Source organism: Dipodomys merriami, unplaced genomic scaffold (assembly GCF_024711535.1).
Source record: "Dipodomys merriami isolate MVZ:Mamm:240054 unplaced genomic scaffold, mDipMer1.0.p SCAF_1, whole genome shotgun sequence".
NCBI classification, from domain to species: Eukaryota; Metazoa; Chordata; class Mammalia; order Rodentia; family Heteromyidae; genus Dipodomys; species Dipodomys merriami.
In genome coordinates this window covers 50,114,852-50,129,838 of record NW_027202270.1, presented here as the reverse complement: position 1 = coordinate 50,129,838, position 14,987 = coordinate 50,114,852, and the positions used below count along the sequence as shown (strand labels likewise).

At 36.0% G+C, this 14,987-nt stretch overlaps 1 protein-coding gene across 3 annotated transcripts in view; it reads right to left on the bottom strand.

Annotated features, from left to right (window-relative positions):
* Positions 1-782: 782 nt before the first annotated feature.
* Cobll1 (cordon-bleu WH2 repeat protein like 1) overlaps positions 783-14,987 on the bottom strand; it is a 132,875-nt gene continuing 118,670 nt past the window's right edge. For 2 of the 3 annotated variants that reach the window (XM_070021836.1, XM_070021842.1), the window contains 3 exons: positions 11,712-13,255; positions 9,241-9,417; positions 783-2,448 (listed from right to left, as the gene is read on the bottom strand). In XM_070021836.1, the coding sequence (XP_069877937.1) occupies positions 2,362-2,448; positions 9,241-9,417; positions 11,712-13,255 (1,808 nt within the window). In that variant the 3' untranslated portion in view covers positions 783-2,361. The remainder of the gene's footprint in view (positions 2,449-9,240; positions 9,418-11,711; positions 13,256-14,987) is intronic. The other variant, XM_070021839.1, reaches the window with a different exon arrangement.

The window sequence follows — 14,987 nt, the reverse complement described above, 5'->3', positions numbered from 1 at the left end:
CCTCCTTTCTTGGTTAATAACCAATGAATATGTATAAGTATTTTTCCATATACACAGCCATCATGTACAGTATCATGTAGCACAGAGGCTAGCACTCTACTACCTGAACCACAGCTGTACTTCTGGCTTTCTGGAGGGTAGCTAATGAAGATAAAGGGTCTCACAGATTTTCTTGCCTGGGCTGGCTTCAAATTGTGATCCTCAGATGTCTATCTCCTGAGTCAGTAGGGTCACAGGCATGACCCACCAGCACCTGGAATACCTTATTATTATTATTATTTTAATGATTAAGTTGTGCATCAGTGGCTCACACCTGTAATCCTAGCTGTGCATGAGGCTCAAATCTGAGGATCACAGTTCAAGGCCAGCCTGGGTAGGTGAGATTCTTATCTACAATTAGCTTCCCCCAGAAGTGGAGCTGTGGCTCAAGTTATGGGCCCTAGTGTTGAGTAAAAAGGAGCAGGGACAGTGCCCAGTCTCTTAAGCTCAAGCTGTAGGACTGGTACAAAAATAAACAACCAGAAACCACCTGATTATTTGTGGAATATCTTTTTGCCTTTATAGTACTTACAGTGGATACATTTTATATCTTACACTATTTAAATTTATGATCTCTCTTTTATGAATGTCACCTTTATGTTTCAACATTTCACATACTGAAGTGAGGCCTGAAAGCACTGAACATATACATCTGGGGTTAAAAAGTTAAATATATTTAATTGCAATTTGAAATAAGGAATCCAATTTTCTTTCAAGTGGATAAGCAAGTATACAAACACAATTTTTCAAAGCTTCTTTCATTTTTTCCACTGGTTTATGATGTTATTTTTCAAGTAGCATTAGACACTCACAATGTCAGTGTCAGAAATGATGCAAAGCTTTTAATAAGTGTTTAGCTCTTGCCTTTTAGAGTCAGAATGCTAGGTTTAAATGTACCCCAAGAGACAAATGATACTGGCACCAGGAGAGTGAGGTAAAAGGATGGTGAGTTTGAGGCTAGCACGGGTGAAAGAGCAAGACTTTGTCTTCAAAACACAAAATCGAGCAAAACAAAACAAAAAGGAACACTAGGCACCCCGATACTCACTTACATATTAACTGGTTGATAGAAATGTGCTCAACATATAAGACACAAAGATATATTGACTGACACAAATTTCATTAAAAAAGCACCCAAATACATAACTTGCTTTTATTAAACAGGAAAAGTATTCGCACATTTTTCAAAGAGGCAAATATTTCAATAGTTTTAAGGAAGACCAACAACTCAATGTCAGCTTGTTTGAATAAAGCTTCTGGAATAAAGGAACAATAACATTCTTGAAGTAGGCACAGGACACCAACAAGCGCTAGATTCCAGAACAGTTAGAAACCAATCAATTAGGCACTATTTTATTACCTTTGTAAGCTTTCATGTAAGTATATATTATTATTTAGAATATTAGCATCTGTACTATATAGTGACTATCATTTTACTTGAATGAACATCAGGATTTTAGCAACTTCAAATACTCTTTAAAATTCTTCAAAATGGACACATAAATCAACATCCTTCGTCTCTTCATACCCAATGTGAAAATAATTGTCATATCAACATGTTCACAGGAAGATTTTTTAAGGCTTCTGGCACATAAAACATGTAGTATCTTTATGACAATGTTATAATTATATACAGAAATATTTAAAACTTTTCTTGTACAATGTAAGGTATAAAGGTTAAAAAATCAAGGGTTCTATATCAATAAAGTACTCCAATATTTTTTCCTTTAGATTTGACATTCATTTGTAATAAAAGAATGTGCAATGTAAGTCTCACACAATAACTGGCTCATCAATGAAAATAATTGAACTGAATATATTTATTTGATATTCTAGTTTTTTTAATCATTCTTCAGCACAAAACAGGCTTTATTATAACTTACAAACATCTGCAACTAATCTATAACACTGAGGCAGCAAATGCCAGACCTGTGTCTGCCTATTTATGTGCTGTACAACTCTATAAATCTTCATTTAAGCATTTTGTATCAAGCACTATTCTAGACATTGTGTCAATAGGAAGAATCAATAAAGCATAACTATTTCTCATTTGAAAAAGATGAAAGTCATTTATATTGTATTTCAAAGTTCTACAGCAGCATCTTTAGCTCTTAAGACCAGAAAAACAAAAGGACCAAAACATCATTATAAATTATAAATTCTAGTAACTCTTCTTTTGGCATTAAAATCCACAGCAGAAATGCTTATATTTTAGGAGATAATATATTAGTGTAAATCTGAATATACATTTGTCAACATTCTCCGTGGGTAGGAAATTGGTCTGTAACGTAAGTGGCAAAGTGCAGTGTGGCAGAGAAACATTTAAGGGCTCTCCTGGGCATCAGAGGATAGGGAACGGCTCAATCGTGACCTTCCATTCACAGATATTGTATTTGATGGAACAGTAACCTACGAAAAACAAAACACATTTTACACCGATAGATTTAAATTGGGACAGCTGTCTACTTTTCAACAATTACCACGAATTAACTTTTGCTTCGTTGTAAATGCTAACATTCAGTATTATTCAATGATTTACAAATAATCAAGAATAAATGTTCACCCTACCATGAAATGAGAAATGAGAGAGTTGTTATTTTCACAACAAACAAGTTAAATAATCCATTAACACATCTTAGTCTTTATAAAATTACCAAATCAACATAAAGGACAAGAGCACAAACAGACTGCAGGCCAAGCTGTTGAAGAACATTTTTAGCTAGATTAATTCTGCTTTCCCAAAAGTGCTTTGGAAAAAAATATAAAAAGGTAGCTTTCACCAAGCAATATTTTTAAAAACAATTTCTATATTAATGTTATACTTTCACTTGACAGTCCCCTCTCAGTGACCTTTTCATTTATTAAAAAACAAAACTCAAAAGCAATAACAACCAGAAGTGTTGCTCAAGAGGGGCTCTAAATGGTACGTATGTAGATTTTAATTAATAAGTAAAAATCTAATAAAAATGTTTTAGGAACAGAACTCTAGGCATTCACACACAGTAAGAACCAAGGAGGATACTCTTAGGAGAGAAACACAAAGGCACAATACCTATATGCCTCTGATAATATAAAATAATATTTATCTAAATGAATTCCAGGAAATGGAATGAGGATTCTTCTTTGCTGCTGTTTTCATTTTCTTTTCTGTCTTGTTTGTTCATTTATCTGTCTTTGGTAGGGTTAGGGGAGGGAGTGGTACAGAAATAGAGGGACAAAGGATAAACAAACGCAGAAGCGGTTCTCACTAGAAACTATGTTGAAAATGAACTGTACAACTTTTGGGTGCGGGTGGGAGGGAGAAACTGGAAGAGTGGGAGGGAAGGGGTGACATTGTCCAAAAAGACAATTCTTTACCTGACATCTATAACAACGGTAACCCCTCTATATATCACCCTTATAATAATTAAAAATAAATGTTTTCTGAAAAGCTCTTGGATTGTTATTTCACCGCTTTAGATTCATAATCAAGCACTGTCATGTTTTTACAAAACCAGAACCAAAGCACAAACTACCACAGATTCTATGAGTGCAGCAAATTAGTGAGAAGAAAGGGGAACATTGGTAAAAGAGGTAATTGATAAAGAGGTAAATTGGAAAATATTAAGTTTGACTAGTTTTTCTTGTATTTAGTTTCTGGTTTATAGTAAATAAAAATTTGGTCATCTATACTTGATTATGATTTTCTTGTGGGCCTTATGAATCTAGGATTGGGAGGCGGGAATGGCTGACATAAAATGTCTAAGATGGAAAGTTGCTGCCATGGAAATGTACCTGTTCTCTGTCTTCCATTCAGGTTCCATATTTTCCAAGTATAGCAAAGGTAATGACTTTTCATTCTAATATTGTTCCTCCAGGGAAATCAACTGAATAACTCATGCCAAACTTGTGGGTTTTTTTTTTTTTTGGTTGGTCATGGGGCTTGAACTCTGGGCCTGGGCGCTGTCCCTCAGCTCTTCAGCTCAAGGCGAGCGCTCTGCCGCTTGAGCCACAGTGCCACTTCTGGTTTTCTGGTGGTTAACTGGAGATAAGAGTCTCATGGACTTTCCTGTCCCGGCTGCCTTTGAACAGAGATCCTCAGATCTCAGCCTCCTGAGTAGCTAGGATTTCAGGCATGACCCACTGGCATCTGACCCCAAAATTGTGGTTCTATAAATCTTTGTAAAATGAAAGTACTGAAAGCTGCCAAAATGCTTATGGTACCATAGCTAGAAAATAATGGTTATTTACAATGTTATTGTCTGCAAGAAATTTTCTGAGTCCGACAAAACTTTTAATATCAAACATTTTTAAAATATGGACCTAGATTTATAAATGCTTTATTTGAAAATTACATAGGAGTTGAATGGGAGTAGGGTATGGAAAAACCCTTCAGAAATCTAAAAAAAAATCATGGTGTGTTCATGAATACATTTACACTACAGCAATTATCTAAGTAGTTGTTCTAATGTGAACTAGCCATCATGGTAAATGTTAATTGTTTTGGTATGAGCCAGATCCATAAGTCAGGTTGGTAGTTGGAGTTAAGTTGAAGATTTAGAGGCAAAGACAAAGCCAATTTTGTGATGAAAATCTAAACTATCAGAGTCACTGGAGATTTTATTAGGTAATATAATTGTTCTATAAGAGAAATCTCAGACTTACTACCCTAGAAATGTACTTATTACCTCACTTATATAACTGTAACCCCTCTATACATCACCTTGAAAATAAAAAAAATTAAAAAGGAATTTGTCTATCTTAAAAAAATGTCACAATTTACAAGGAACTAGAAGAAAATCTTCAACACGGGATTCAACAGCAAAGAATAAGAGCCTTTCCATGTCTATTTTCCATCAACTTTTGAAAGATTTCCATATAAACACAGCTCCATATAAACACACGTCCATATAAACACATTTCCATATAAACACAGCTCAATGGAAGCAATCAAATATATACAACAATCCACTACTCAGGTTAAAAGAAAGAGTAGCTCTATCCCTCTGCTGAATCTACCTTTAGACCTCTGAGATTTTTGCATGAACTTAGATATTTTGCATACATTACATTAAGATAATACTTATCTTGATTACTTTTGCTCCCCCTTAAATTATGTATCTGTCCTTCCCCATTAAGCTCTCAACAACCCCCTCTTAGTTCCCTCTGCTAAGAATCTTTGCCTATTTTTAAAATTTATTACTTTTGATGTTGGAGATTCAGTACAAGGCCTTACTCAGGCCAAACAGGCCCTGTACCACTAAACTGAACTTCTAGTTCCACTGACTTGCTTCTGTAAAGAATGGTCACCTTTGCATGCATTACTAATATGAACAAGTTTTGCAAGTTTTGAAACTATACATGTGTATTTTTGTGCATTCCTATCTACAGTGTCATTTTCAGCAGTATTTTGACTATTTTATTGTAATAGGACAGTCTATTCTGTGAATAAACTTCTATTTACTATATTAGTTTTTAGATATTAGGGTTATATTTAATTGGAGCTACTACAAATAACAACTGATTAAAACTTTAATATGTAAATTCTGGTACACAAAAGCATAATTTGTATGAGTGTGTGTGTGCCAGTCCTGGGGCTTAAACTCAGGGCATAGGTGCTGTCCTTCAGCTTTTTTGCTCAAGAGTAGTGCTCTACCATTTGAGCCACAAACTTTACTTCCATTTTTTGGTGGTTAATTGGAGACTTCAGACCAAGATTCTCAGATCTCAGCTTCCTGAGTCAGTAGGATTACAGGTATGATTCACTGGTGCCTAGCTACAACTTTTAGGAGTACATAATTGCAAGTGAAAATGCTGATGAGTGTACTGATTGTGACTATTATTAGCACCTATGTCCATTTTGAGTGAAATAAAATTACATATGAAATATTCATTAAAAAATTCAAAATGTTGCACTGTACAGACTCACAGCTATCAATAACTTCCTATTGAAAAGGACAAAATTTTATACTCAAATACTAAGTAATGAGTCTGAAATAGGATACAATTGTAGACCTTCTTTCTGTATTGATTCACATCACGCTCATTCTGGAAGCAATGAGTGTTTCAGTGTGGAAGGAGTGGCACATCAGTTCCAATAACAATAGCAGGTACATAGCTGCTGGTCCAAGTACACAATGCTGCCATCCTATAAGGCATTTCCAATATAATGCACCATGTTCTCTAGTTCAAAGAAACTGACTAGTATAGTCAGTGGCTTAGCACAAAAGCATGGCAGTAAGTTGTGTGAAGTGACTATGTTCCATTGTGGGGTAGATGTACCATTGCTTTTCAGTCCCAGACTATGTCTAAAGCAGAGCTTTCTTGTAATCATTTTTGTACACACTTTGTCCCGCAAAATGTTTAGTTTTTATGTGCTAAAAATTACCTGCCAAGTTAACTGAACTGAGAAAACTGTAGAGTGTTAGTGACTAGTTGGAAACTCACTCAAGACTGTAAGACTACAAGACTATAAATAGAAAAATTTTCAAAAATGTTTCATGGAAAAAAAATGGGAATGCAAAATTTCATGGACATGTTTCCACCTTAAAAAATAACCCCTGTTTTCACTGTATTTGATGTTGGTATAATTTGTGGATGGGAAGGGAAAAAACAAATTGCTTAAATAGGGATACAGTTGGACCCGTTGCAACAATGAGATGTACCAGTCGTTTTGTCGAAAAACTAACTTTACAACTTTGGAAGAGGGGTGGGACCGCCGTGGGGGCTGGAAGGAGATGGGAAGGGATGGGAAGGGGAAACAAAGGAGGAGGCAACAATGCTTGATAAGAAATGTACTCATTGTCTTGCCCATGTAATTGTAACCCCTCTGTATGGTATTTTCACAATAAAAAATAAATACATAAAAACAACTGAAGATTAAAAAATAAAAACATGTCATGATCAGTCAAATATCAATTTCAATATTTAAAGCATACCAGATTTTTATGATGCCTGAAACCTAAATGCAGAGCCTACAAATATACAATTTTTTTAAATTGTGAAAATACAGAGGGGTTACAATTACATAGGTAATTACATCTCCCAACCCCCCCCCACACCAAAGTTGTATAGTTTGTTTTTCGACACAATGACTTGTACATCTTATTGTTGCAATGGGTCCACCTGTATCCCTATTTAAATGATTTGTTTTTTCCCTTCCCCTCCACAAATTATACCAACATCAAATACAGTGAAAGCAGGGGTTATACTGTGGGGGAGGGACATACAAAGCAACAAAGAAATCATCTTATAAATATGTTAGAAACAATCGCAAGAAAGAAAACAACATTTGAATATTTATCTTGGGGTTCATTTCACCTAACATCAACTTATCTGACCTTTTCTGCTTGTCTCAGTCAAATAAACAAAATTCAAATCTAACCCACTGAATTGTTCCTTCCAATTTCCTTTCGTCCTGAAGCCATCCAATGTTTTGTCTTGATTATGTCCACACAGACAGCACCACCAAACTCTCTGGGAGAAGAATGACTGCTGCTCACTCCCTATCAGCACATACAGGCAACTGGCTTGAGAAGCTCAGTGTGAGCAAAGGGCATGTGTTTGGAAGGCCTAGGCATGCCTTTCCCCTTTTTTCTTCCTTACACCAGATTTAATTTCTCTTGAACTCAATGTTTTGTTCAACAAATCTCTTAACTCTTCTTTAAATAGCTTCTCAAATGATAAGAGGAGGAATTCATGAATGAAATTTCTAGAGAGTGGAATAATGAGCACTTTTTTTTTTTTTTGGTCAGTTGTGGGGCCTGAACTCTGAGCCTGGGCGCTGTCCCCCAACTTTTCAGCTGTAGACCAGCTCTCTACCACCTGAGCTTCAGCCTCACTTCCGGTTTTTTCTGCTTATGTGGTGCTGAGGAATCAGGGCCTCGTGCATGCAAGGCAAGCACTCTACCACTGAGCCACCTTCCCAGCCCCACTTTCTTTGTTTTTAACATCAGTGTTCAGGTGCTTTATAACAGGACAAAGGGGAATAAGGGAGGAGTCTAAAGCAATACAGACTGGGGATAGGGAAGTATTGAAGTGTTGTTCAAAGCCACCTCTGTATCTCACCATTTTGTTGTTCCCCTTCCCTTCCTCAATTCAGATAAACATATACACAAAGGCACTGGATACCAAAATCAAATACAGTGACAACAGGGGATAAACCAGAGGCAAAAAGAAAGAAAGAAAAAAAATAAGTAACTTCATACAGTACATTAAAAACAACAACAACAAAGAAAAAACCTCTTGTTTCCATATCTTGGAGTTCGGGCAAATCAATATAACAGGGATACTCACAAGACAATATTTTGGAAATGAACTTTACAATTTGGCGGGGGGAGGGAGATAGGGGAATAGGGGGTTGGGAGGAAGGGAAAGTAGAAGAAAAACAAGGGAGGGGTAACAATGTTCAGTGAGAGAAATGTACTTTCTACCTTACATATGTAACTATAATCCCTCAATATATCACCTTGATAAATAAATAAATAAATAAATAAATAAATAAATAAATAAATAAATAAATAAAGCCCCCTCTCTTGTTGCTTTCTTAAATCTCAGTAACAATCACTACACTACTGTGGCAGGGCATCATGAGGACTTGAGTTTCTGTGTTAGGTCTCATCTTCATTCTCGACATTATTTTCTACTTTTTTTTAAAAAATTGAAGCTACAAAATTCACCTATATCTGGTAGTAGTTACTTTGGTCTCTGAAGGAACTATCAATGAAAACTTCTAGGTTCCTGCTACCAAAACTCCATCATTTCTGAATTAGGAAGGAATTTTCAAAGAAATCTTTTTATGGGTTAACATGTTTTTTAAAAAATAAGAGTATATATACATATATATGTATACATATATACATGTGTGTATATATATATACATATTTATATATGTATATAACTCTATATATAAAACTATAACTTTATAGTTAGAGAGTTATAATTTTATATATATATAATTATAAAATACTGAAGCATAGACATATTCCACACCTGGCCCATGTTGTGGAAAACAGAAAACAGACCTGACATATTTTTAATTATGTGTGAGACTCTGGATTCTTTCAGTATGTACTTCCAAATTGATTCCTAACATAAAGGAATATCTTGTGGCAGGTTCCCTATTCAGATTTAATGCTACAAAGAAAAAAAAAGTTCCCTAAGTATTAGTTTGACAACATCACAAATAAACCTACTGTCACCCATCTGATAACAGAAACTTACTCTTTTCAGCTTGGCAGCAGCCTCTCCAGAACGAATTGCAGTCAGCAAGCTTTGTCGGATCTGTTCTGGGTCAGAGCTTTGGAATGTTAAAGAACTTTGTCTCTTAAGGGTGAACGAAGGGCAGTCAGTTGGAGTTGATACTTGAGAGTTGGGCTCACTGAATGTAGAGTTATTTTGCTACAGAAATAAATGCAAAATATCTATGTAAATTCCAAGAGAAGAATAGGCCATTTTTGTAAAAAAAATTTTTTTTCATCCTCTGTAATTCCTTAAGAACCATCATTTGGCATACTGGTGATTAGACACAACTCTGTTACTTGCCACTCATTATCTTTGCTGTCACAGCCAGGCTGGAGGATGAGGGATTTGCCATCTTTTCCCTTAAGTCAGGAAGAGAAATAGAATCTCTCCATTTCATAAATACATTTTTTACTGTGCTTTAGTTAAATAATGAATACACAGATTTAGGTAGAAGAGCCAAATTAATAATCAAAAATCCCACAAACTGAAGAATTATCAACTTGGAAATAACTATTTTTGAATGTACAGAATAATAAAGTTCTGACAATTTCAAATTACTTCAATCTAGTCTACCTTCTAATAAAGGACTGTATTCATTCCACTACATCTAATAGTTTATTGGGAAATAACAAGAACTCCTTAGTATTGCTTTTTCTCATGAGACTAAAAATAAACATTAAGAATGAACTAAATTTTTAAATTAATTCAGCCTAACTTCTGTGTGTGTGTGTGTGTCTGTGTGTCTGTGTGCGCGCGCGCACGCGCTAGTACTGAAACTTGAACTTAGGGCTTGAGTGCAGTCTATTTAGCTTTCTCCACTTAAGGATATTCTACCCCTCGAGCCATAGAAGAGTCTTATGGATTTTCCTGCCTAGCTGGTTTTAAATCTTGATCCTCAGATATCAGCCTCCTGAGTGACTTGGATTTCAGGAGTGAGCCATCAGTACCATACAAATTTAGTACAACTTCCTAAGAAGGACTCTTTAGTGACTGCTCTATCTGGCAAGTGTTACATCAAGTAATCTTAAAAGTAGGCTAAGAATGTAGCTAAGTTGTAGAGTACTTGCCTAGCATAGGCAATGCCTATAATAAAAGCCCAGTTCAATCCCAGAATTGTAAAAAAAGCAAGCCTTTTTCAAATTGTCCAATATATGTAACTTTATTCAAAAAAAGAGCTTAGAGCTCATAAGGACTCAAGCAATGATGCAAAAACTACATCATCTAAATCAAACTTCTATTATTTAAGAATGGTAATACATTCCAAGAAAAAAATGCAGCCTGGCTCCGTTCGCTCACATCTGTAACCCCAACTTCTCAGGAGAGATCTAAGGATCAAGATTCAAAGTCAGCCCAGGCAGGAAGGTCTGTGACATTCATATCTCCAATAAACTACTCAGAGAAAGCTAGAAGTGGTGTGGTGGCTCAAGTTGTAGAGCTCTAGCCATGAGTAAAAAGAAGCTAACGGACAGTGTGCAGGCCTTGAGTTCAATTCCAGGACCAGCAAAAAAGAAGGAAGGAAGGAAGGAAGGAAGGAAGGAAGGAAGGAAGGAAGGAAGGAAGGAAGGAAGGAAGAAAGGAAGGAAGGAAGGAAGGAAGGAAGGAAGAAAGAAAGGAAGGAAGGGAGGGAGGGAGAAGGGGAGGGAGGGAGGGAGAAGGGGAGGGAGGGAGAAGGGGAGGGAGGGAGAAGGGGAGGGAGGGAGGGAGAAGGGGAGGGAGGGAGGGAGTGAGAAAGGAAGGAAGGAAGGAAGGAAGGAAGGAAGGAAGGAAGGAAGGAAGGAAGGAAGGAAAAGAATGAATAAAGAAAAGAAAGAGATAACGAAGTATGATTCATGTTTTCTCACTCTAGGAATGTTTGAGAAAGTATAAGTATTTCTGAAACTGTCACACAAATATGAATCTATTATTTAAACAAAATCAAAGTATAAGTATATCCAAAGTATTTCTTAAAATTGCTTGTGGGTTTCATCCTCTCCTTGGATTATACTAATCTACACCTGGTAAAATGCACCACTTGGTTGACAAAACACCAAGTGCAGACAGTGAACTTTCTGCAAAGTTGAGGTAGTGGATAGATGGTGTTCTAGTTTAGTTCTTTTTGGGAAAAAAAACCCACTAAATTAACAAAACAAAGGATTAAGAAAATTATTTTAATAGTGCTTTCAACCTAGCTACATTTAAAAATTGTTGGTAAGTTGAGGTTGAATGTACATGATAGAAGATGCATGCCTGAGATATATAATGTTGAAAATCTGGTCTTAGATACCATTAACATTTCATATGACTGAAACTACTTATTTGGCTATGATATACTATAAAATTGGAAGAAAAAAAGTAAACCAAAATAATCCAGAATAATTAAAAACAAATCAACAAAACACTGCATTTTAACCAAGTTGCACTTGGTAAAAGTTAACCAATATATACTTATATTTTAAAAAGGTAGTCATTACCTTATCACTCCCATCAGGTTGTGGAATGTCTGTAGACTTATTTGCAAAAATCTTCCTGTCTTCTATGTCAGTTGGAGACTGGGCACACATTCTCTCCCTGGAGGTCTCAGGACGTGTCTTACTGAAAGACTGTGACCTTTTCACTACAGCCAGGGCAAAGGGTGAAGGAGCAGAACTTGAGTATGGCCGTGGGGCACCGAAAGTTTTCAAAGTCTTCAGATTCAGTGATGCTGCCTGACCAGCAGGAAGAGACACAGGTTTGGGAGCTATGGGAGGCGGGAAGGTTTCAACAGGAAGCAACACTGGTTTGGGAGCTGTGGGTGGTGGAGAGGGACCGGCAGGCTTCTGTCTGATGATGTCATCATCTGTTTGTGTAAAATGCTGCCCTGGAGCAGAGGGAATTGTTTTACTCAGGGGAGAAAGCCTCGGTTCTGATGGAGGCGGTACATCCTTTTCCATCTCTTTACTTGTTAGCTCTTTGATGCTGGAGGTAGGAGTAGGGACAGTATGGACACTCTTAGCAGCTGCAGATGTGACATAATGACCTGATACTCTCTTCTGCATCTGCAAGAAAAATGAACTTGGTTTGGCTTGGGGATTTGAAACCCGAGATTTAAATTTTGACTCCAATATATTGTTTATATCTTCCAAATTTGGTGCAAAAGCAGCTGTGCATATGTCTCTGGTTATTCTGGGAGGTTTCAGAGGACTGTTTGTGGCACTCTCTGGTGAGCTCACTGCCCTGTGAAACTGATGCTCTGTTCTCAAGCTTGATTGTGGCTTGAGGTCTAGCAGGGGTTCCTTGGAGCCCTCAGGAATGACAAGGTCTTCTGTTTGCATGTAAGTTTCTTTCACATTCTCATAAGTGGGCTTTTGTCCAAAAGCATGTACCTTTTGGTCATCTTTATATCCTATAGTTTCCGATTCCCCGTCTTTCAATATATCCAGGGATTTGGGAGGCACTATTTTATAAGTAGTCATTCCAATTTTGGGTATGTATTCTCTTGTAATTTCATTTGAAGGTTTGGGCTTGGGATTATAGTCAGGTCTGTAAAGTGGAAAATTCTTTGGGTGAGAAGCAGTTGCATTTTTATCACTTCCATCTGTAGGAGACAAAAGATGATCCCTCCCTTGTACACACACTGGGTTTTTCATGGAAAGTCTATCTTCTGAACGTATTAGAATGCTCTGACTCCTGTAAGCTTTTGAGGTATCTAGAGAATCTTGTAGACTTGGGAAAGAGTGTTGAGTTGATTTGTCATTTGAAGTTTGCACACTTTCATCAGTCTTGAAGTCAGACAAATTATGATCTTGGTGACTCCCATTCAAACTGTTACAGGAAGATGCTGTCTGAATTGCTACATCTTGCATTTTTGTCTTCTCTTCATCAGGTTGACTCAGTGCTTGGTCTGGTACTGATGTTGCTGCTAGGTGATTTTCCTGGAAACTTAGAGCATCATTAACCTTTATTTCCACGCCTGTATTTTTTGCTTCACCTTCTACACTGACGTCTGTTCTTTTCACTCTGGTTATCATATTATCTTCTGGTTTGTTGTAGACAATGATTTCATTTTTGAAATAAAGATAAAGGAGAAATAAATATTGTCACATTTATAGAAAAAAGTAGGAAACCTCAAGATTTCAATATTTGTTTTCAATATCTGCTACAGATAATTTTCAATTCAATAGTTATACAAAGGCAGGCATGGGCTATACACACATAAAGGACTAAGTATGGAACCCATTTAAGTAGTATAGCCTCATGTTTATTAACAAGCCCTTTGCACCTGATTGTTCTCAGATGTAAAAAGGTAAAATGTGTGTTTTAAATTGAATACAATTTGTATGACTCTCTTAGGAGAGGGCACTGCCTAAAACAAATATAGAAGGCACCTATGTTTCTTATAAGACTTCATTTTTAGCAAGCAAAGAAACTAACAAATTCAAAAATAGGATTTTCCCTTTTTTTTCTGTGCAGACATGTTTCTATAATCCCTAGTATGTTTATATTTCATGTCTAACACTAAAACAATCTTAGCAAATATTGCTGGTTTTAATTAGGACAGGCTCCTGAAAACATTATTTTTCAAGATTTGAAATGGAAACAATCTAAATGGATTGTTTTGTTAATTGGGTGATCTTGCTGAACACCTTAGCCATGAGATGGGTGATTTTAAGTACATGAGAACAATCATGTTGGTTCTGATTTTCTTCTGTGAGAAAGAAGACTATCTCATTCTTCCAGAGTCAATGGGCAAGGAGGCAAACAGCCTGCTCTCTCCTGTATGACTTTTTCTCTAAAATTTATTTTCCAGTATCTGTGTTAATAAAACAACAGCTTCTTGTCAACAAGATGGCAATGAGGTAAAATTTGAAAGTGTGTTAGTATAATGAATATATGTCATGTGCATGGAGTGTTTTACATACTTTCTCCTCTATGCAATTGCCCCGAGTTAACACTTCTGCATGAAAACTAATCCTCTTCTTCAAAGCCCTAAATAGCCTCCCTTTTCAGATAGGAGAAGTTTATACAAAATAGTGAATTGTCAGTTTTAGTCAAAAAATAAAAAGATGTCAAGTATTTCTCTATGGTTTTGTCATTGACAAATGTTACTTAAAGAGAATACCCCTTTGTACTATTAAGGATAATTAAAACTTTTTATATTTCAAAGAATACCACATCAGCTGCACTGCTTAAAATAGAATGAATCAGACAAGAGTTCTTGTATCTCAAGAATAATCGATATCCATATCAAAAAGTCATATCATAAAAACTGTATATAAAGTTTAAAAATGCATTGACATTTTATACTTTGTCTAATTATACAATTATTTGTTCATGGAAGTTTATAGTACAAATTAATTTTTAATCTGGACTTTAATTTTATCTTTCTAAATAAAATGCAACTGGTTATTAGCCAGATTTTCATTTCACTATTTTCAATGGGTTATTACATCTTAATCATTGTCTCTCCAACATTTGACTATTATTCCCCACTATTGCCAGACTGGGGAATCTAGACTTAATCACTGACCTTATTAGCAGCTTGACCATCTTCAATATGTGACAATGATGCTCAACAAGTGCCTATGAACCACTAGTTCATTTTCCAAGGAAGGCCAGGAGAGGGAGGGGGTAGCTTTTGAACTATCATGTCTTTTCCTTACTTAAACACTGATATGGCACTTCAAAGAAAAAATGGTTTAGCTAGTTCCATATAATACATATAAGAAGAAATATAAGAAAACTACTTTAAAGGTAAGAAACTATTTTAA